The sequence below is a fragment of the Suricata suricatta genome, chromosome 11 (assembly GCF_006229205.1).
Source record: "Suricata suricatta isolate VVHF042 chromosome 11, meerkat_22Aug2017_6uvM2_HiC, whole genome shotgun sequence".
NCBI classification, from domain to species: domain Eukaryota; kingdom Metazoa; phylum Chordata; class Mammalia; order Carnivora; family Herpestidae; genus Suricata; species Suricata suricatta.
The window spans coordinates 16,210,989-16,233,278 of NC_043710.1; the positions used below are offsets into that span (position 1 = coordinate 16,210,989).

General features: G+C 52.5%; 1 protein-coding gene across 2 annotated transcripts; it reads left to right on the plus strand.

Moving 5' to 3' along the window:
• Nucleotides 1-112: 112 nt before the first annotated feature.
• ARHGAP1 (Rho GTPase activating protein 1) lies at nt 113-19,423 on the plus strand. 2 transcript variants are annotated; one of them, XM_029915762.1, is made up of 13 exons: nt 113-219; nt 3,960-4,141; nt 4,379-4,474; nt 10,802-10,889; nt 14,707-14,838; nt 15,500-15,586; nt 15,800-15,898; nt 16,204-16,311; nt 16,395-16,471; nt 16,669-16,746; nt 17,179-17,307; nt 17,486-17,589; nt 17,711-19,423. In XM_029915762.1, the coding sequence occupies exons 2-13, from the start codon at nt 4,009-4,011 to the stop codon at nt 17,897-17,899; spliced, it is 1,320 nt and encodes a 439-aa protein (XP_029771622.1). In that variant the 5' UTR covers nt 113-219; nt 3,960-4,008; the 3' UTR covers nt 17,900-19,423. The 2 variants fall into 2 exon arrangements, with proteins under 2 accessions (XP_029771622.1, XP_029771623.1); XM_029915763.1 differs by lacking the exon at nt 113-219 and adding an exon at nt 2,181-2,453.
• The last annotated feature ends 2,867 nt before the right edge of the window (nt 19,424-22,290 follow it).

A 22,290-nucleotide genomic window follows, 5' to 3' on the forward strand; every position in this document is an offset into this window, starting at 1 on the left:
CTCCCCAAGGCGGGCATTTAAGCCGGCAAGTGCAGCAAAGTGGGCGGGGATCCTGGAAAGCCATATTTGGACCTGGCAGCGGGCCGGAAGTGGGTTGGAGGTGTGGCGGAAGTGGTTGGGGAATGAGGAGCCCGGGAGGGGGCGGTTCCCGTGCTACCGCGGAGCCGGATGTTTGCCGAGCTTTGACAGGCGTGGCACCGGGAGCAGTGTCTGACTACGGTGAGCAGCGGGGCGAGGGGTCTTCCTGGGTGGTGGTGGGGGAAAGGGAGGGACTAGATAGGTCACCTGAAGGGATAGGGTCCGGAGGAGGATGATTCGTGCTGATTCTAGGAAGGGAGCAGGAGTGGTATGGGGCCTAGGAGCCTGGCTTTCCCATAGCGGGTTTCAGCCCCACTCCCGGGTCTGCACCGAGGAGGCTTCATCTCCTTTGCCGCTTTCCTCCTGCACTTCCCAGGGCAGAGTCTAGGTCAGATCGCTGTCATCGAGCAAGCCCACGGGAAGGGGAAGTCTCTTTGGTCCGAAGTGGCACTAAGCAAGAAATTTGGGGGAAGTATTCCAGCCTGCCACTAATTAGGCCACGCTTTCATCTCTATTTCTTAATCTCTGAAATGGGATAATTATACCCATTACGGGTTTTGTAAATCATGAAGCTCTGTAAAAATGCATTTGTAGTTCAAAGTCTCGCTATTGTATCGTGGGATTTGCATTTTCCCAATTCTGGAGCTCCAACCAGGAGGGCGGTCCCAGTGCCAGAGAATACGATTTCAAGTGGTTATCTCAGTTCTTCGTGAAGATTAGGGGAGAGACTCGACTTTATTTTTTTATGGCACCTCTCTGAAACTTCAGAATCACATGAATGACAGTCATTTAGAAAAGTGTTGAGGGATTGGCCTACACCAAGAGATCCCTTTATACAGATATAGATTAAAATCTTGACTCAACTGTAAGGCCCGCCTAAACAATGTGTTTATTTTTTCTGGTCCTGACTTTCCTCCAGCAGTAAAATGGGCTTCATAGTGCAAACCCCACTGGTGTTGTGAAGTTAAAAGGTAATTTGTCTACTTTATGGCGCTAAATAGGCCCTCAACAAATGCTGGTTCTCTTCTCCATTTAGGAGATGAATTCATTTATTCACTCATTCAACAAATGACAGCATCTTTGTGCTGAATAGGTCAGGGATTCTTAGATTCTCAGAGGACCTGTGAACCCCTTAAAATTGAATAGATTCCATGCATGTGCTGATTTTCCTTAGGGAAAAAGTCCACAGATTTCATCAGAATTTCAGAGAAGTCCAGAGGTGAAAACCTCTGTCTAAAATGATTCTCAAAGATCTTTGTAAAAGGAGATGTTACCTATGGAGAAAGGAAATGCCAATCTCAGAGTAAGGAGTATTTTGCACAGAGTAGAACAGGGCTTGTAGGTGACTGGAGTCTTAGCAGCCAGGATACTTCATAGCCACCCCTTTATATTAGAATTTCCCTGAGCCAGCGTCCCTCACCTTCCCACTGAGTGGGAGCTCAGCTTCACAGGGGGATGCAGCTGTGGGTTGGAGGCTGGTCTGGCTGGGAGGTGGAAACAACTGTGATTAGTTATGCTGGAAAAGGAGGTTATGAAGCGGGGGAGGGGGCAGTTCTGGAAGAACAGACAAAATAGAGGAGCATTTACTGGAAAAGAGGTGGAGTTCAAGTTCCTTTTAGAGGGTGTCTCTCTGCTTCCCTCACACGTACTTCAGCTCGCAGCTGTTCCTTCTAACCCTGTTGCTCACTTTAGTGTAAGTATTTTAGAATACTGGAGAATTATGTCTCTGGGAGGAGTCTGTGCTTCTATAGATAGGGAGACTCAAGTCTAGTTAGGAAAAGACTTGCCCAGCATCTTTGCAACTCATTGGCTCAAGCAGGACTATAATCCAGTTCTCCATATTCCTCATCCCATGCCTTAAAAACAAACTTTTTTAAACATTTATTTATTTTTGAGAGACAGAGCGTCAGCAGGGGAGGGGCAGAGAGAGAGGGAGACATCGAATCAGAAGACAGGCTCCAGGCTCTGTCAGCACAGAGCCTGATGCAGGGCTCAGACTCTCAAACCGCGAGATCATACCTGAGCTGAAGTCGGCGCTTAACTGGCTGAGACACCCAGGTGCCCCTCCCATGCCTTTTTTTTTTTTTAATCGTGTCAAGCACCCACTGTTGTGCAGAAAGACTTCTCTGGGATAGCGGGGCTAACGGAGCACTCGGTGCATGCCAGCAGTGATGGAAGAGAAGGCATGGAGAGAAGACTCGGGCCTAACAGGGGTTACTCTGTACTGAATGCTGTTCCTGTTACCCAGTGGAGTCCTCACAGCCCTCTGGTTGAATGGGGGAGGAGCATGTCGATGAATCAGGAGTGGATTCCTCAAGACTTTGGAAAAAAGTCAAGACTTGAGTTGCCTGCATTGGAGGCTTGAAGGGCAATGGGTGAGCAGGGGTGTGGGCCACGGCAACACTCCCTGAGAGAGGTACATTCCCAAATAAGAGTGGGTCATCTTTCTCTGTGCTCATGAAGGGACTTCTATTTTGGTGGTAAGCAGCAGCAGTGAATAAAGGTAGCAGAGAAGAGGCCAGAGGAAAGGAAGAGAAAGGCTTTTTAGATTTTGTTTTATGGCTGTTTGGCTATTTGGCTGCTTTAGCTTTGGCTCAGGAGCTTGGAACAGCGTTTGCCACTGAATCAGTGTGGTTGTCCTGGTAACAGGGTGGTTGTTGCTAGGCACAGGGAGCCGGTTTACCAGCCAGAGTCCTCGGCTGGCTGTGACGAGATGTGTGCAGGAGGTTGTCATGTCGCCTTAAAGCCAGAGGGGTTGGGGATTTGGATCCTAGCTGGCAGTTCCCCGCTCTTCTCCCTCCCCGTGCCTGGTCTTGTCTGGACTTTATCTGCCCTACAGATTCTCTGACCATATATGTCATTTTTGGGCTCTAGGAATGTAGTGGGCTTAGAGCAGCCTCTTCTGTAGGGTTGGAATGAGTGGATTAAAGCCCCTCCCTGACCTACATGGTGAGTTTGGGATGGAAGGGGGATTGGTCTCCACTTAGGGCTGAGGGCAGAAGGTACCGCTTTTGGACTTCTTGCAGCCACATCCTTGCTGCCAGACCTAGCTCTGGGCAAGCCCAGCATCCGAGCTGGCTCTTCTCCCTCTCAGTCTGCTGCGACTGCCTGTCGTTTTTCACCTCCTGGAGCTCAGCACTCTGGATGCCATGGGCTTCCCCCTTTCCCATCTGTGCTCTCCAATCCTTGGGGCGGTCTGTTGACCTTTCCCACCTTGAAACTAGCATTTGGAGCTCCCAGTGGTGTAGAGTGGACTTGGTAGCCCCCAGGAGCTTGCAGATTGCCCTCTGTCAGTCAGATTCCATCCCCTGTTTCCTGCTCCTGCCCTGGGGCAAACCCAGCTGGGCACCTTGACCATTGCCTTTTTTCTGGGTCCCTGTGGTATCTGGCCACCTCCTGTTCCTGGGACAAAAGTGAGAGTAGCCAAGGCCACAATTAACCTTTTTCATGAATGGGGTGTGCAACATCGCTGTACTCCATAGATGCTTGCAACATCTCTGCCCTCTAACTGCTGGCGCCTAGGAAGATTCTGCGCTCTCTGACCCTTGAAGAGAGGGGCGTAGACTTCTACCCTCTGCAGCTGGGACTGCATGGCTGAAGCAGATGGGCAGTGGGCAGCCCAGGGCCTGGCACAGCTCGCCCCTTATCCAGCTGGAGGACCTGAGGGCACGCACTGAGCTGTGCTATCCTCTGCCCCAGCTGCCTTTTCTGGCAACATGCCTGTGGAGAACCCAGAGCTACATGGAACTCTTGGCAAGGATGCGAAGTGTTGAGGAACAGGAAGAGGGCAGGCTGGGGGAGGAAAGAGTGAGATCAGGAGGGCTCGCTGTAGAAGTCACAGGGGAAAAGAGAGTGCCCCTGACTTGCTATCCCCACCCCAGGTTTCTCTTCAGGTTCTGTGGAGCAAAGCTGTGAGGGACAGGCTTGGTCATGGACCCGCTTTCAGAGTTACATGATGATCTGACCGTGGATGACACCAGCCAGGCTCTGAACCAGCTGAAGCTAGCCTCCATTGATGAGAAGAACTGGCCCTCAGACGAAATGCCTGACTTCCCCAAATCAGGTGGGTGCTGCTGGATCTCAGGCAGCCATACGTGCCTTAGAAGGGGAGACTCCCTTCTTGTTGGAGGGAGACCCCAGGAGAGTAGGAGGAGGGCAAGGAGATGAGCCCCAGTGTGGGGCTGGGAGCACAAGCCCTCCGGGGGAGGGAGGTCTCGGTGGGGGAGGATCAAAGAATGTGAGTCTCAGGGAGAATGCTGCCAGCCCCCCAGATTACCCCTGCCTTTGCCGTGTTCCTCAGATGACTCCAAAAGCAGCTCCCCGGAACCCGTGACACACCTCAAGTGGGATGACCCTTACTACGACATCGCCCGGCACCAGATTGTGGAGGTGGCAGGTGAGCACACCCAGCAGTGCACCGGATTCCCCCTTGTGCCACAGGGAAGGGACTAGGGGACAGACGGCTGCCCACTCTGTGGTCTGACCCCTCATCCTGGGCCTCCTGAGCACACATACCATTCTTCAAAATCACACACTTGATTGTGATGGCCACTTGGCCTGTTCACCTGCACGTACATCCTGACCTATGACCTGGATGTCTCTGTTAGCCAATGGTGTGTGGAAAGGCGGTATGACTTAGGAGACTTTGATGTCAGAAAGCACTGCTTTGATTTCCAGCTCTGCTCTCTCAACTCATTTCTTCCTCACAGGGTTGCTGAGAGGATTACCGTTTCTCCGGGTCTAGCCCGGAGCCAGAACATAGTCGGCCCTGAATGAGCGGCCATTGATCTCCCTTCCCTTTGCCCTCCCTGTCTGCCTTTCCACCCCATCAGTTACTGGGGACCAGGAAGGTGTCAGTTCCTTGGGGAAACCCTATCTCCAAGGAAGTCTGGGGTGGCAGAGCCTCCTTCCAGAAGTTAGAGGCCCCATGACCCCCTGGAGCATCAGGTCCCAGGAAGATGTGCCACCTTAGTGAGAGTGGGTATGGACCCCCCCCCTTGGGTCTCAGCCTTAGTGAGCTCCCACTTTCCTGTTCATAATGCAGGACTCAGAGTAGGGGAGAAAGCAAGGGTGCTGGTGACCTGATTTCTGCCCTTAAGGCCCTACTACAAGAAGAGAAAATTAAAGTGGTAGGATTCTTTGTCTTTCCCCTAGTGGTTCTTTGCCCTCACCAGTGAGCTAGCATGGCATCATGAGTCTACTCTGCGGCACTGGGGTGGGCAAAAGAGGCCAGGCAGCACGTGGTTCTGGAGTGCAGTGGTGCTGGCTAAGGGGTCCCTGGAGGCATCTGGCCATAGGGAAGCCAGAGGGAGCTCCATCTCTCTGAATGTTGGGCTCTGAGAGGGATGGGGCAGTTAGAAGAGCTTCCCCTAATGTCAGAGTTGTTTCCGAGGCATTTGTGCTCCTGGAGCCTGTCTGGGCTGGAAGCCTTGGCTGTGACTTCTTTCATCCATGCAGAAGCAAGGCTGAGAGTTCTTACCTGGCCTGGTCCTTACCTGGGCACAGAGAGTCACCCGAAGGTTCAGAACTTTCTCTCCAAAAATGGATCTGATTGAGGCCTCGGGAGCATCTGATGTGGTGTGACATAGTCTCTATCCTCCTGGCCTGTGTAGTCAAAACACAAAGCAGAGGAAGGGGGGACCCACCCCGGCACCCAGTGACCCCTTTTCCTACTACAAGCAGAGCTGCAATGTGTTTCTGTTTCCCCAGGGTGTGATGAGCCTGAGGGGGCCCAGCCAGGTAGGTGTGTTCCTGGCTCTCTGTGCTTGGCCTCTGGGCTGTGGATCAAGAAGGGCTCTTGGTGGAAGCCAGGTGGGGCCAGCTTAATTGCAGCCCCACTCCAGGGAGCTGGGAGCTGGCGGTACCTGGGAGCCGGAAATAGCAAAAGGTTTACAGGAGGTTTTATAGGGTAGTGCCATGTGGGGACACATCCAGAGCCCATAGGGAAAGGGGCTCCTGGGGAGAGAGGGCCCATGTCCCTGGGGGCAGGGCAGTTGGCTGTGAGCAATGGCCTGGCCTTAGCGCTGGCTCAAGGCCCCTCTGGTGGGAGTGCCCCAAGGGTGTGCATCTCTGACTGCTGAGGAGAATTTGGATTGGTATTACCAGAGCAGGAGTCATTTGATGAGACCATGATGATGTCTTGGGAGGCCAGTTTCCTGGCATTAGAAACTGAAGAAAGAGCCCATGTTGGAACGGAGGATGGGTTATGTCTCCAACTCCTCTGCAGCCTGTGTTCTCCGAGCTGGTAGTAGCTGTCATGCTCCATAGTCAAATTTGACTCCATCCAAGTGGGTTCTTTCCAGTGGTGTGCTGGTAAACAGCAGTTGGCTCTCTGGGAAGGTGGGAGGAGGTGGGGGGGGGGAGGCTATTATTTATTTGTAGCATTTGCAGTTTCAACCACAGCAGATTTCAAGCACCAACATGATGTCAACTGGCTGCAGCATCCTGACCATTTAACAATTAACAAATGTGTGAGCCGGCCCCAGCACAGTGCCCCAGCCCCCACCTCCCATCTCCTTGGCCTGCTCTGCAGGTTGTGGGTGGGTGGTGGCTGGCCTGGCGGTTCCCAGAATGCCTGCTAGAGGACTGCACTGTTGCTGATTGACGCCCAGGCCACCCCGGGCACGTTCCTCATCGGGATCTGGGGAATGCAGAGGCTCCCTTCTCAGACGGCTGTTCTTTTCCTGGTGCTTTCCACAGTCTCAGTGTCTTCTCATTGAGCCCTCACTCCTCTCCCACCCCAGTGCCCTGGGGACACCAGGGCACCCGGCTCCTTCTCTCCCTGCAGTCTCCAGGGCAGAAGTCTGTTCTCCTGAGATCAACCCTGTCTGCTGACAACTGCCAAGCCACCCAAGGACTTGACCCCAGGGAGGGGAGGACAGGGGCTAGACCCTGGGGTCACCTGCATCTCATTCCTTGCTTGTCTGAGAGTCTTGCCCTCCAGTCCCTCACTTATTCCCCTTTTGCCCCCATCCCCATTCTGAGTTCATTCAGCCTGCATTTGTAGAACGCCTGCTCTGGAACAAGCCCTGTAATTAGCCCTGAGGATTCAGTGAGGAAAAACTCACATCACCTCCTTCAAGGAGCACACAATGCAGTGAAGTGGTTCTTAGAACTGGTCAGAACCCTCTTTAAGAATATGAGTGTGTGGACCTCTTCTCCTAGGGAACATGTGCGTGTGTTTGTAATATTTTTCATACCACATCTTGGCCTTGGTGGATGCTCAGTGGTGGAGCCCCAGTCAAGAACCCAAAGTTTCCCATTTATGAGGTTGTTGAGGCCAGCCGAGTGATGGAGCCACAGCCCCCTGGCCCCTCACCTCAATTGCTTGCTTAACCAGTTACTATCTCTTTAAATTCCAGAGCCCTGTGAGCTCAGATGTCCTGTCCTGCCTAAATCCTCAAATCTGTTAACCAATGAGGGCTGTGTCCATGTTGGGGGCGGGGGAGGGGGGGTGGGGTGGCAGGATGAACCCCCATGCTCCTCCCTGCATTTCCCTCTACATTCCAGGCCTTTCTTCTGCTTAGAGGGGAGCAGGCAGATGTCTCTCCCCTCACATGCTCATGGCAGAAGTTTCCAGACTGTACATGAGGCTGGATTGGCCAGGCTGATCCTTTGTCCCTGCCCTGCCATTTTGCCCTTGCTTCTGTCAGAGCCTATGGGAAGGGCCAGAACAGGCCTGAGAGCCAGCCCCACTGGACTAGAGGGAAACCAGTACCTCAGGATCTAGGCTAGCGTAGGACAATGGGTGGTCTTGTAAAATAGACCTGTTGCTGGACAAGATGAAGTTGCACCTTCTCCACAGACACGCTTGCAGAGGGCTCTCTGCTCATAAGTCTGGAGAAACTCTGTCCAGGAGACTGTCTAAAGCAATCCAGTAACCTAGATATCATCATGAACAAATTCCAAAATGGAACTATGCACACCATGTAATGCTGACCTATGACTTTGTGCAGGCTTCCAATGTTCCTTGAATACCTGCCACATGCTGGGCTCTGGACCAGCACTAGAGTTGCAAAGATGGATGAGACACAGTTCCTGCCCACAAGCTAGTAGAGGAGACAGGCACATAAACAATTATACAGACGAGTCAAAGCATCACAGCAGAGATGGGCAATGGTTCATGCCGGGAGCTGTGAAAAGAGACCGCTAACCTGGCCGAGGGAAGGAGGAGAGAATGCAGTCTTCTCGAATGAGTCTTAAGGATTCCAGGGAGTTAGCCTGGAGGAGTGGAGTGAAATTGTCTCAGGGAAGTTCTGTCTGGCAAAAGAAACGGCAGAGGCCCAAAGATGCCTGATGCGGACTGGGCTGCAAGCATGTCTGTGTTGAAAGTGTGCATGGTGTGAGCCTGGAGAATCCCGTGAGTCATTCCAAAGAATGGAATGGTTGGAGGGGCTGATTTAGAGGTTGGATATGGTAGTCAGACAGCTGGGAGTGAAGTGCTAAATCAGGCCAAAGCACCAAGCTGTGCAGCCAGCAGGGCCTAGGGCCATGCTGTCCACATTCCAGAAGCCTCTTTCAGCCCCTCTGAGTCTTGCCTCAGCCCTGGAGAAAAGGGTCAGGGCCTTGGCAACCTCTTTGGAAAAGCACTGACTCCTGCATTAGGTCACTGACCAAGAAGAAGCATCAAGATCATGACTTACTAAATATGGAGAAGGGCAGTCAGCAAGGCATGGAGCGAGGGTTGCGGGGTGGATGGTGTCCTTAGTCCTCAGAGGTAGGTGGAGGTCAGATGCAATGCATTTCATGGGTTGTGTAAGTAGTCTTCTCATTTGCCCCTGAAGCAATGGGGATTAGGCAAGTGTGGTTTTGTGTCTCTGCAGGGTCATGAAGGGAAAGATGTAGGGAAGATTCCTGGGACATGGGGGGAGGGGAGGGGTGAGGACCAGCCAGGCCTTGTCCTCATTGAGCTCTGTTTGGGGTGGGTGCTGTGCTGACCCTGGAAGAGCATCTCACTGTGAAGGGCAGTAGCAGATGTGTCAAAAGCTGCCCAGCTTCTTGACAAGGCCAGATGACCAGACCACCAAGTAGTGACCAGTTTTGGATGAACATGCCACAGTGATTACTGCCAAATAAGCATTCTCCCAAAGCATTACAAACTCCTCTGAACTCCATGTTCTTTAGAATATCCTTAATGAGAGGGACCCCTGGGTGGCCTAGTTGGTTAAGCGTCTGACTTCAGCTCAGGTCAAGAACTTGCAGTTCATAAGTTTGAGCTCGCTGCTGTCAGCCTGTTAGCACTGTGCCTGCTTCAAATCCTCTGTCCCTCTCTCTCTGCCCTTCCCTTGCACCCTCCCCCAAATAAACACTTTTTTAAAAAGAATATCCTTGAGGAAGGATATGATTTTTAGAAATGTCCAGAAGTCCGTCAGAACCAAGAGCAGTTAATTACTCTAGTAATTTTAGTAATAAAATCAGAAAGTGTGATAGTGGTCAAAAATGAGCCCTGACTGACCATTAAGTAATCACACCCATTTCCTCAGTGGCCTTGGACTTGCTGAGAAAGTAGCCTCAAGAAGTTTTCCAAATAAGCTGCTTAGAGAGGGCACTTCTAGAATAAGCATGGGCTTTTAAGATGATTGGTGAGATAACAGTTGCTTTGGTGGGCATGACTTTCAGCTTTTTTAAGTTAAGGTCACATTTAAATAACCTAAATTAACCATTTTAAAGTGTGTTAATGGTGGTATTTATTTTTCTAAATGCTTATTTATTTTGAGAGAGAGTGTGAGTAGAGGAGGGGCAGAGAGAGAATCCCAAGCAGGCCCCATGCTGTCAACACAGAGCCCAAGACGGGGCTCGATCCCATGAACCTCAAGATCATGATCTGAGCCAATATCAAGAGTCAGTTGCTTAACCAACTGAGCCGCTCAGGCGCCCCTAGAGTGGTGGTACTTAGTACTTTCACAGTGTTGTACAACCACCACCTCTGTTTAGTCCCACAATTCTACCCGCTCCCATTCTAAATCCTATAACCATAAAGACGCAATCCTAATCCCCCCTCTTCCCAGCAACTGGTAACCACCAATTTGCTTTGTCTATGTGGATTTACCTATTCTAACATCTTTTTTTTATGTTTTTATTTTTGAAAGAGACAGAGTTTGAGCGGGGGAGGGGCAGACAGAGAGAAAGGGAGACACAGAATCCGGAGCAGGCTCCAGGCTCTGAGCTGTCGGCACAGAGCCTGACACGGGACTCAAACCCACAAGCTGTGAGATCATGACCTGAGCCGAAGTCAGATGCTTAACAGACTGAGCCCCCCAGGCGCCCCGGATTTACCTATTCTAGATAACTCCTAAGTGGAGTCGTACAATATGGAGGCAATTGCGTCTGCCTTCTTTCACTTAGCATCATGTTTTCAAGGTTCATTCACAATGTAGCATGGATCAGTACTTCATTCCCTTTTATGGCCAAATGATATATCCACTGCATGGATATACCATATTTTCTTTATCCATTCATGCATCGATGGGCATCTGGGTGTTTCCACCAGGTGTGATTTTTTTAAAAAGCTGTTATTGTTTTAGACCCCAGCTCAGCAGCCCTGAGAGCAACCTGTCCCTCTTTCTTCAGCGACACACCCTTGAGTGCAGACAGCTGCCCAGAGGTATATTTGCATTTGCCACTCTGGCCCCTGCACTACATGGTACAGGTCTCCAGCCCCCGCCCCTTTCAGTTCTCTCAGGTGATTTGCCACCCACTGTGCTCCGTCTTTCTCCACACCTAGGAGATGACAAGTATGGGCGGAAGATCATCGTGTTTAGTGCCTGCCGAATGCCCCCCAGCCACCAGCTGGACCACAGCAAGCTCCTGGGGTGAGTGCCCCCGGGCAAGGTGGAGGGACCTACACCCAGTGTCTCCTGATGTCCTCCTTACCGTCACCTCCCTCAGCGCCTCTCCTCTTCTCCGGAGGGAGCTAGTTTACATTCTGGGGAGAGCACTGGGCTCAGAGTCAGACCTGGTTTCTAGTCCAGGAAACTGCAGCCTTAGCATGGTGTCTTTGCCTCTTCAAGCCTCTTCATAAACCAGCCCTCCTTCCTTGTGGGGGATACTGCAGGCGGACATGCTTGGAAAAGTTAAATACTATCCACACAGGACTGATTATTATGATGTGATTGTAGTTGTTGTAGTGGTTGTAGATGACTAATCAGGGTTATTTTGTGCCAGATGTGGTGCCAGTGGCTTCTGTACCTATCTGGGTTCTGTTAGCCACATATATGAGATAGTTCTGTTTGGTTTAGAAACCTGATGCCAGTCCAAAGGCTGACTGAAAGCAGGAGGTAGACAGATCCTGTTCAGATAAGCATTCACTGCTGAGCCACCACTGCACCTGCCCACCCCACCCCATGGAGGCGGGGCCAGAACGGACTTCCTAAGGCACCGTAGTTATGTGCAAGTTACCATCTTGCACTTCTTTCCTGATCTCTACTCAGGCACTCCCTTAAACTGAGAATGTCTGCACTGCCCATACCGGCTCTTTGGGATCCTAAATGGTCCTGTGAGTGTAGGGGTGGTGAGGGGTCAGGGACAGGCCAAGCGTGCAGCGGCAGAAGGGCCTCAGTGCAGCATCTGCAGTCCTGGTGAGCCAGGCCTGAGTCTCTTCGGCCTTGTGTGAGTTTTCTTTCTGGCTTCCTGATCACTTCCCCTGCTCCCCCTCCACCAGGCGGGCAGAGCCTCGTCCAGGCCCATCACATGGCCCAGCCAAGAGCGGGCCAGGGGAGCTCAGCCTGAGGGCATCTGAGTCACACACCCTACCCCCTGGTTTAACACAGCCTGTCTGATGTGACAGGTGACAGACTCCTGGCCAGATAATAGTCTGAGTGGGAGGAAGTCAGAGGCAGGAGATGGGAAAGCACCCAGTTTTCAGGAGCGAGATTGCTGAGTGAGGCTCCACCACTTGGAAGACTTCCTCTGACTTCTGGAAGCCCCCTGTTATCCATCCTGGCTGTCCTCCATCCCTTCCCGCAGGGATCTCCCTGCCCCCACCCAGCCTGCACAGCAGCACTTTCAGGGGGGATCAGTCTCATTATCTCAGCCTTGGCCTTTCCCAGCTGTCTAGCCACATCTTGGGGGTTGAAATAGAAAGTGCCTGAAGCTTGGATTCAGAAGACCAACTAAACTTCAGCTATGCCCCTTACTAGCTGTGTGCTTGGGGGCAGGACTTTTCTGAACCCTATTAAAAATAAGAATTGTGCCTACCTCATAGGGTTGTTGTGGGCATTAGATAAGGAAATATACATGAAATGCCATTGTATATAATTATAAAGTATTACAGATTTCAAGAATTTAGAAAAGTATAAGTAGCTGTAAAGAAAAAATACAGACATTGATGAATAAAATCTCCCATAAACCTATCCCCAGAGAGAAAACCATTGTTAATATTTTAGGATATCCACTTCTTATCTTTTTCTATAATATATACAGATCTTTGTATAGTCAGCTTCGTATCTTATGTAACATTATCTTCTGAGCATTATACATCCTTCAAAGACATCCTTTAAAAACATGTCATTGGCATACATATGCACAGAGAAGCGAACAAATTATGTATACTACTTGATTAATTTTTCAAAATTATAATACACCAGGGGTGCCTGGGTGGCACAGTCGAATAAACATCCGACTTCGGCTCAGGTCATGATCTCGTGGTTCATGGGTTAGAGCCCTGCATCAGGCTCTGTGCTGACAGCTCAGAGCCTGGAGCCTGCTTCAGATTCTGTATCTCTCTCTCTCTCTCTCTCTGACTCTCCCCCACTGATACTCTGTCTCTCTCAAAAATAAATAAAACATTAAAAAAATTTAAAAAAAAAAAAAAAGCATCCACCATGTCATCCACACCCACAGACCTCTCTTTGCTCTTCTAGCCACTACCCTAATGGGTGCCCGCTCTTCTGACACCTAACTTCACAGACAGGTTCTGTCTGCAGAAATATCTTGTAAGGTATTCTGTTTATAGATGTCCTGTAATTTATCTAACCAGTTCCCTGTTTTTGGACAGTTAGCTTCCTGCCCAAAAAAATTTTTTTCCATTGTAAAACAGGCCACATGCAATGAACAGCCTTCTACAAAAATGCTTCTGTTCATTTCTGATTGTTTCCTTAGGATAAATTCCTGGGTATATTTTTATAGGATCAAAGAGTATGAACATTTTCCAGCTTCTGATACACATCACTTTATTGCCCTCCCAAAAGACCATAACATTGACCACAGAATGATTGCATTTTCACTACAATTTTTGCTATTTTATAGTTACAGAATGCCATCTTTTTATGTGACAGCTCTTTGCAAACTGCAAAGTGCTCAGTGTGTACAAGGGGTAGTTACCATGTAGCAATAAGGATTGGAATCACAGTAATAATCTGGCATTAGGCACTTCACATGTCTGGTCTTCACAGACCAGTACCCAGGGGGCATGATCTAGGGCACCTGTCTGGGTGAGGTCAGGCTGTGTCTGAGCACTTCCTCAAATCCTTGGATACTTTCCCCAGCACCATCCCTCCTTCACCTAGAAGTCCTTAGCCTTCCTGGAGGCCCAGCCTCCCAGCCTGGAGTGGTGTTCTGCTGGGGCCTGAGAGTGGTTAGCCAACCAGAAAGAACTTTCCCTGGACTCCTTTCCCATTCTGGAGTTCTTATCTGTCCCCTTCCTACTTACCCACTGCGGGTGCTCAGCACCTCTGCATGTGTGTGCCTGTGTGGGGTGATAGGTACTATATTGTGAGCATGGGGGCCTTGAGCCCAGTGACTAGAGCAGGGGAGGGGGACCCTCTAGCCACCCCAGTCCCCTCTCAGGGACACAGTGCTTTATAGACTGTGTTGGGGGGTTGAGTATACAAGCTGCCCTTCTGTCAACAGGACCAAACTTTGGAGTTAGCTCATCTCCAGCCTCCACCACCAGCTGTGTGACTTTAGATAAGTGCTTGACCTCTCTGAGCCTCACTGCCCTCACTTGTAAGGAGGGGAAAATCTCAGCCCCAATTATTATGAGGAAGGAAGGACATAATGTATACAAAGTGTTTGGCAGATCCTAAAAGCTAAATATATATTTTATTTTTTAAATGTTTATTTTTGAGAGAGAGACATACACAGAGTACAAGTGGGGGAGGGGCAGAGAGAGAGAGACAGACAGACAGACAAACAGACTCTGAAGCAGGCTCCAAGCTGTGAGTTGTCAGCACAGAGCCCAACACGGCGCTCAAACTCTTGAGCGGTGACATCATAACCTGAGCTGAAGCCAGACGCTTACCTGACTGAACCACCCTGGGGCCCCTAAGAGCTCAATATTGATGAACGGTGACTGTCGTCATTACTATTGACTCAGGACAGTCCTGCAGAGATAGTTACTCCCATTTTTTCTGCAGGCATGTGAGAGGGCTCAGTTACAGTCCCGGTCTCCTGATTTCTGGCCTGGGCTGGTGTTATTACCATGCTTTTTTCTCTGTCCAGCCCAACCACTAGCCTGAGTCTCCTCCACAACAACACAGTGACTGGTTATGCAGCCAGACTAGGCGGTGCAGGACAGGGGTTCCCGGGGAGGCGTACGATAGGAGCAGGGGACTCCTGGGGTGCTGAGTCCTGTCTCAGGGGGGCCCTCGGGTGTCAAGGATAGGCCTGAATGGGGCTTTTCTCTTGTAGGTACCTGAAGCACACCCTGGACCAGTACGTGGAGAGCGACTACACGCTGCTGTACCTGCACCACGGCCTCACCAGCGACAACAAGCCCTCGCTTAGCTGGCTCCGCGATGCCTACCGAGAGTTTGACCGCAAGTGGGTTGGGGCCGGGGCGCGGGCGCCTCTGGAGCCGGCAACTCTGCTGGGTTCCGGGTGGCCCTCTGCTCACTCCGGAGTTTGTAAGCAGTTCCAGGCCCAGTGCAAGCTGTGTGACTCTGGATAAGTGCTTGACCTCTCTGTGTCTCACTGCCCTCGCTTGTAAGGGGGGGATAGTCTCAGCTCCAATTGTCCAATTGTTATGAGGAAGGCAGGAGATAATGTTTACAAAGTGCTTGGCAGACGCTAAAAGCTAATTTAAAAAAAAAATTAAATGTTTATTTTTGAGAGAGAGAGAGAGAGAGAGAGAGAGAGAGAGAGAGAGAGAGAGAGAGAGAGTATGAATGGGGGAGGGGCAGAGAGAGAGAGAGAGAGACAGAATCTGAAGTAGGCTCCAGGCTCTGAGCGGTCAGCACTGGGTAAAAGCAAAGAATCTGAAGTTGGAACATCCTGGGTTTAACCCCAGTTTCCCTACTTACTCATTCTGCCCTTCCGTGTTACTGAACCTGAGTCTCTGCTTCCTAATCTGCAAAATGGGACAACAGTGGCACTTACCTGTGAGGTTTTCCATGAGGACGCAAATGAGAAAATGTGCGTGAGGAACCTAGCTGTGTGTCTGTCCCACCACGCCCACTGCTGAGTCCCCATTCTGTCGCTGCAGGTACAAGAAGAACATTAAGGCTCTGTACATTGTGCACCCCACCATGTTCATCAAGACCCTGCTTATCCTCTTTAAGCCCATCATTAGGTGAGCGGCTGATGGGGGAGGACAGTGGCCTCCCCACGCTTCCCTCAGAACTCTGAGCAGATACCCCAGGAGGCCAAGCGTCCTGGGGACAGACCCTTTTGGGGCTAGGCCTTTATCTGACCTTGGAGGGGGAGCTGCTGAAGGGATGGTGGGGGCATGCCAAAAGAGGTCCCTCCGCCCCCCACTGACCCATGCCTGTTATTTTGGCGGCAGCTTCAAGTTTGGGCAGAAGATCTTCTATGTGAATTACCTGAGTGAGCTGAGTGAGCACGTGAAGCTGGAGCAGCTAGGGATCCCTCGCCAAGTGCTCAAGTAAGGCTGGGGCCGGGCCGTGTGCCCGTGCGCCATGTTTGTGGGGTGGGACATGCCAGCCAAGGGCAGAGGAAGCCTTGAGAACCCCAGGGGAAGCAGAGGAAGTGAAGGTCATGAGTAAGAGACAGCATACGGGTCCGAGAGTGCGAGTTCAGATCCCATTCCTGTCACTTACAAAACTGACTGATGCTCTTCCATCTCCATCTCCTCGGAGGGTTGAATGAAATGGCCCACGTACAATACACAAGGGTTGCCAACGTGACAAGAACCGGTCGAGGGCCTGACCCTCCCCTCTGCTCCCCCAGGTATGATGACTTCCTCAAATCCACACAGAAGAGCCCCGCAACGGCCCCCAAGCCCATGCCACCACGGCCCCCTCTGCCCAACCAGCAGTTTGGGGTCTCGTTGCAGCAGTGAGTATGCAAAAGGTAGACAGGCCTGGAACATGGGGACTGGGAAAGGCTGCAGACCTGACTCACTGCTCTTGTCCCCACAGCCTCCAGGAGAAGAACCCAGAGCAGGAGCCCATTCCGCTTGTGCTCCGGGAGACCATTGCCTACCTGCAGGCCCACGGTGAGTGCCAAGGCCCCTGGCGGCAGGGCCTCCAGGACCTGCTTCCTCCCAGGCCCCCCCCTCATCCCAGTCTCCCAGCTCCCCTTGGGGAGCATCAGTGCCCACACCGACGCTCACTGGAACCCTAAGACAGAACGGGTCGAGGAGTCTACACACTGCCCCAGAGCTGAGCCTCACCAGGCCCCACTGTTTCCCAGCTCTCACTACCGAGGGGATTTTCCGGAGGTCGGCCAACACCCAAGTCGTGCGGGAAGTGCAGCAGAAGTACAACATGGGTGAGTGCTCTGGGCCTGTGCCTGGGGCCTGCGGTGAGGGGAAGGGGCGGGAGATGGGGCACATGTGTCACTGTCAGGGGGCTTCTTTGCCTTCTGCTGCCTGGTAAGCAAGCCCCCCCCCCCACCCCATTCTGTTCCTGTCAGAGGTTTCTGTGGCATTTGGTATGATTACATACCAGGCTGTCCCAGGCCCACTGCCTCATCAGTCAGGCTTCCAGGTCCTGGGTTCAGATTTAGAGACAAAGAAGAACTGTCATGTGTACTGGGGGGCCCCACTCTACCCGGTCCCCTCGTCACAGAGGAGGGGAAGGCCTGTGTGACAGGAGGCTCCGTGGGAGGAGGGTGCATGTGCAGTGGCTGAGGGCGGTTGGGCAGTGGGGTCTGCTTGGCCTCTGGTTGGGCCCAGCGCCTTCTCCATTCCCCCCGACCCAGGGCTGCCTGTGGACTTCGACCAGTACAATGACTTGCACCTGCCTGCAGTCATCCTCAAGACCTTCCTCCGGGAGCTTCCTGAGCCCTTGCTCACCTTTGACCTTTACCCCCACGTTGTGGGCTTCCTCAGTGAGTGCCCCTCTCTTCCCTCCCTAGTTCTGTGCTTGTTCTGCTGGGTTGGAGTCAGGGCTGGACTCAGAGCAGGCAGATTTGGCCTTCCTCCAAGGAAATTCTGGTTGAGGTCCCCTTCTGGCCTCGTGTTGGCCCAGCCCCGGGCCGCTGTGACCTGGACCCCAATTCCTTGTAGACATTGATGAGAGCCAGAGAGTGGAGGCAACGCTGCAGGTGCTCCGGACGCTGCCTGAGGAGAACTACCAGGTGCTTCGTTTCCTCACTGCCTTCCTGGTGCAGGTGAGACCCCGGCCTCCCCTCTGCTGTTCACCTGGAGGAGGGCGGGGGGAGGAGCTGCCACCCTTGGGAATGGGAGGCAGGGTCTGTGGCTTCCTGCTGCAGCCCCCGATTCCCTCCACAGATTTCTGCCCACTGTGACCAGAACAAGATGACCAACACTAATCTGGCTGTTGTCTTCGGCCCTAACCTGCTGTGGGCCAAGGATGCTGCCATCACCCTCAAGGCCATTAATCCCATCAACACGTTCACCAAGTTCCTTCTGGATCACCAAGGGGAGTTGTTTGCCAGCCCCGATTCGAGAGGGCTCTGAGCCCTGCCCCACTGCCCTTCCCAGCTTCCGCCTTATAGGATATGGGGGCTCCTGCCTAGGAAGGGGGCCGTGAGGCCCCGGGAGCTGGAAGCTGGAGCCAGCCGGGCAGCTCTTCCTCCCTTTCTGTCCAGCCCACCTGGCCGGCCCTGGGGGCCTTGCTGTATCTTGCCTTATACTTCTCACTGCCTCCTTGGACCCCTGGCTCCTTGCCAGGCTCTACAGAGCTGGCGGCCTTTGGCTCTTCTAGTACGAAAAGGACTGACCCCAGAACCTGCTTACCCACTTTCTCCTGCCTCTCTTTTCCTGGCAATTGTGAATGCCTCAATCACTGCTGGCTGGGCTGGTAGCTGGGGCTGGTCCTCCCCTTCCTGGCTGCTGGGGAATAAGAGGCTGCGCTGGCTTGGGCCCGCCTGCTGAGGCACCTCCCCGGGGAAAGGCCTTGTGTGCCAGCACCTGCTCGTGTCCTCTCCTCAGATGGTTCAGCCTTGGGCTTTTACACAGCTGAGGACTGGCAAGGCCAGGGTCTGCTTCCTGTTTCTGCCTCCTCGTCCACACATCCTGGGTCAGGCTTTCCCAAGTGATACTGCCCCCAGGGTGTTCCAGCCCCCTGTTCTGGCAGCTTGGATGACAGTGCTGAGTCCTGGCATCCATTTGAAATATACACCCCATTCCTGCCCCCACCCCGCCTGGTAGTCTGGTTGGGCCGGGGACAAGCAGTCTCAGCCCCCCACACCTTGCCTCCCTCTCTACTTGGACAGAGCCTCAGCATAAGGCTCTGTGGACAGTCTGCTGTGGGGTCACACTGGTCCCTGCTCTGGCTAGAAGTGACTCAGTGCCTCAGGATCTGTGGGTGGGGACTCCTGGAGGGGCTGAGAAGACTTTGCCAATCAGATCAGTCCCTGCCAGGGGAGTTCTAGCAACCTCCGCCTCAGACTACAAGCCCCAGGGCCCTGTCATCTTTCAGAAAACCTGGACCCCCAATGATTGGTACTTCTCATTTCAACTGTGTCCCTTAGAATGACACTCCTTCCTGGTGAACCCCACTTCCTGCAGCCTTGTCCCCTGGCAGCAGGGTAGTACCTGTAGAGGCCGTGCCCCCGTAACCTTGGCCAGAGCCTGTACTGTGGGGGCCCTTGACCCACCCGACCCCATCTGCAAGGCCCTGACCTCGGTAGGCTCTCTCCTTGTGATGCTAGCATGTCAGGACTCCTAGGGCCTGGAGAGGCTGTTGGTTCCCTGACAGTCCCTGCATCTCTAGCCTGAGCCTGGGCTTCTGCTTTCTGCCCTCCTGTGTATACCAGGTGTTGCTCACAGCCCCGTTTACTGGGGGGCCTCGTGGATCTATTTGGTCTTTCTCCTGTCCCCTGTCCCACTGGTCTGTACCTGTGGGGAGAAGGGGGGTGGGGGAGTACTGTGAATTAAGTGTTCACATTCACACTTAATGACTTCCTTCGCATCAATCATGTATTTCACCTTTGCACTTTTTGTATTTCAATAAAAAAGATGGAAAACTGCCCACCTGGATGTTAGGAAGTAGGCCTGGAGGCTCAGAAAGGAGCAGGAAGTGTGGTGTGGTTGTGGAAGATGAGCAGGTGGGGCCTTGGGAAGTCACTTCCCCAGTCCATCGGACCCTTCCTTCCTTGTCTTGTTCCTTAGGGAGCTTTCTGATGTCTTCCTGTCTTGGATATGTGAACGGTCACTCTCCATGTTGTGCATGTGCACCATTCCAACTGGCCACCAAGTGCTGTATCCTATGACCAAGGCCTCCTCTGTCCCCAGAATGGAGGGCAACAGCAGGGCGGGCTCTAGAGTCAGACCTGGGCTTGGGTTCTAGTCCCATCACCCCTCCCTGCAGCTCCAAATAGTAACAGCCATATAATCAGCTCACATGAGACTGTCTCATCTCTCTAAGGATCAGAAATGATGTGCACAGGATGTGACAGTGAGTGCCAGTGGCGATCAGAATGACCATGGTTTCACAGAGGAATAAGGAGATGGTCCTGACTTTGTGCAGCAGCTGGGATTGGAAGCCTCGGGTGACTATTTGCTTCTCTTGGCCCTCCCCTCAGCCTGAGAGTCTTAGCTCTTTCCACCTGCCACCCCGTCCCATAGAGGCTATGAAATACCCAGTTTTCCTTTCCTCTCCTGAGCAGGTTTTGTTGTGCTTCTAAAAATTAAGATGGTAAAACTTAAGTTATGTGTATTTTACCACAAGTTAAAGATAATGGTTTGTCACTGAGAGGGCAGGCCAGAATTTCACTTGGCATGATGGTCAAGGTCAGGTTCTACCTGTCTGCTGCCTGCCTGTTGATTGCAGTCAGGTTACGGTGAACTCGGCCAGGCCTGAGCTGCAGGATCAAGCTGTGGTGTTAAGATGCTGGTTAGAAACACAGGCATCGAGCTGGAGGAAGCTAGTCCTGTTGCACAACCGGCCTTCACCCAGTTAGTCCAATGGGAGGCACTGGCAGCCTCTCCCTGGCTCTGTTCAGCTCTAAGCTGCGTGACTGTTGAGAACAGAGGGACAGTATCCCAGGCGAGCCAGAGACCAGGAGAGCTGTTCACTTGGGCTGGGCTCCTGGCAGGGCCTCCTAGTGACGCAAAAGCCAGTTTACTGCTGCCTTGGCAACAGCAGGTCTCTGGGGGCAGATGCTTTAAAGGAGCAGGACACCATCATGAGACATGAGCCAACTGAACACTTTTAGTTTGCGTTGGAGGGGGGATCCCAACCGAATGTGAAGAAACCAGGGATAGCCTTTTCACCATTTCTGACGGGTTGGGGAACTCTGTCCTAGCCGGCTGCGTGGTCAGGTGTCCTGGCCAGTTCTCATCGTAGCTGCCTAACAAGCTAGGGCTCCCGGGGCCCGTAATGACAGCAGTGGGCAGCCTCGTTCTTTCCAGCCATGAGTTTCCGCCATACTTAGAATTTTCTCACCGTTTTCTGCCCCGGCTTCAGCCTGAAGGGGGTAGGGAGGCAACCCACACAACAGTTGCCCAGGTCTGTCAGGCAGTTAGTCCCTTGCTTCTAGAACCATCTCTGCCTCTGCAATACTGGCTCCACCTCTCCTATCCCTCAGCACAGTCACAAGTTAGGAGGCAGGAGGCAGATTTACCGGGGCTGAGAATACATGCCACAGAAGCACGCGGGGGGGCCAAGCATGAAGAAGTCCGCGAGGTTCTACCTGTCATGGCTCCTTAGAGACCACATCAGTGCCTCGCTCGAGCTGTCCCATCAGGGCAGCTAAACAAACTTGATGGGCCCTTGAGTTCCCAATGCTTCATTCAGACCCTTCCCCTGTCTGGTTTGCTCAGCCACAACTCCTCACCCTAGATCAGCAAACAGATACCAGGCAGCTTGGGGAGCCCCACGTTCCCTGTCTGCTGCTACTGGAAACATGGTGGAGACCGGCGGCTGTTTCTCACTCTGAGCCTCCAGGCTGAGTGCTGGGCTGGGCTGGGCTGTGTAGGGAGCAACAAAGAGCTGATGATGATGGCCTCCATCTAATGGAGATTTTATTATGGCCAAACTTCATACGCATGTCAACTTCATGCACGTTACCTCACTGACTATTCACAGACAAGCCCTCAAAATGGGAAGAGTACAGCCAAGGAAAATGGGGCTCCAAGCAGTTTCCTGACGCCCCAAGGTTGCACAGCTTCTAGGTGGCTAAACCCCAAAACAAAACAGCCTGCCTGACTCCAAAGCCACTCTGCACTTTATAACCACTGCTCTTCCCCCACTTCCATGGAGGGAGCCTGTCAGTGACCAGGGCCTGCACAGAAGTGGGACAGAGTGGGTTATCTTCTTAGAAAACTTGTAGGACAGGAGGCTGTAAAGTACAGAAAAAATTTATTGGAAATCTTGAATACATTTTAAAGTATAGCTCAGTATTTCCAAACAAGATAGGCTGGAAGGGGAGGGACTCTGCCACCTGGAGATGGGTGACGGGTCCCAGCCCTGTCCCAGGGGTGCTGCAGGAGTCAGTCTAGGGCTCATCCCTGTAACTGTCTTTATGGGGCTGAGGGGCAAGGGCCAGCCTTGACAGTTGCTCTGCTCCTCCCAGGCTCAGCTCAGGGCTTAGCCTCCCTGGCCTCTCACTGATGGGGTCCTAAAGGAAGGGCTGCCGCCTGCAAAGGCCAACAATCAGGAGCCAGAGGACAATGGCTAACAGGCCTTTCAGCGCTCAGCCTCAGGAGGACAGCGGCTGAGATACTGTGGCAGGATGGGGCTGTGGGCATAGGCAATCAATAGCTTACCAGGGCTTCTCAGCACTGGGCCTTGGGGGTAAATCTGGATTGGTTTAGCAGGCCATGGGTGCACGCTGGCCCAGACAGGAGGGCCATTTGTAACCACAGCTGGGAACATTTCTTTGTGGCAGCAGAATGCATGCAAC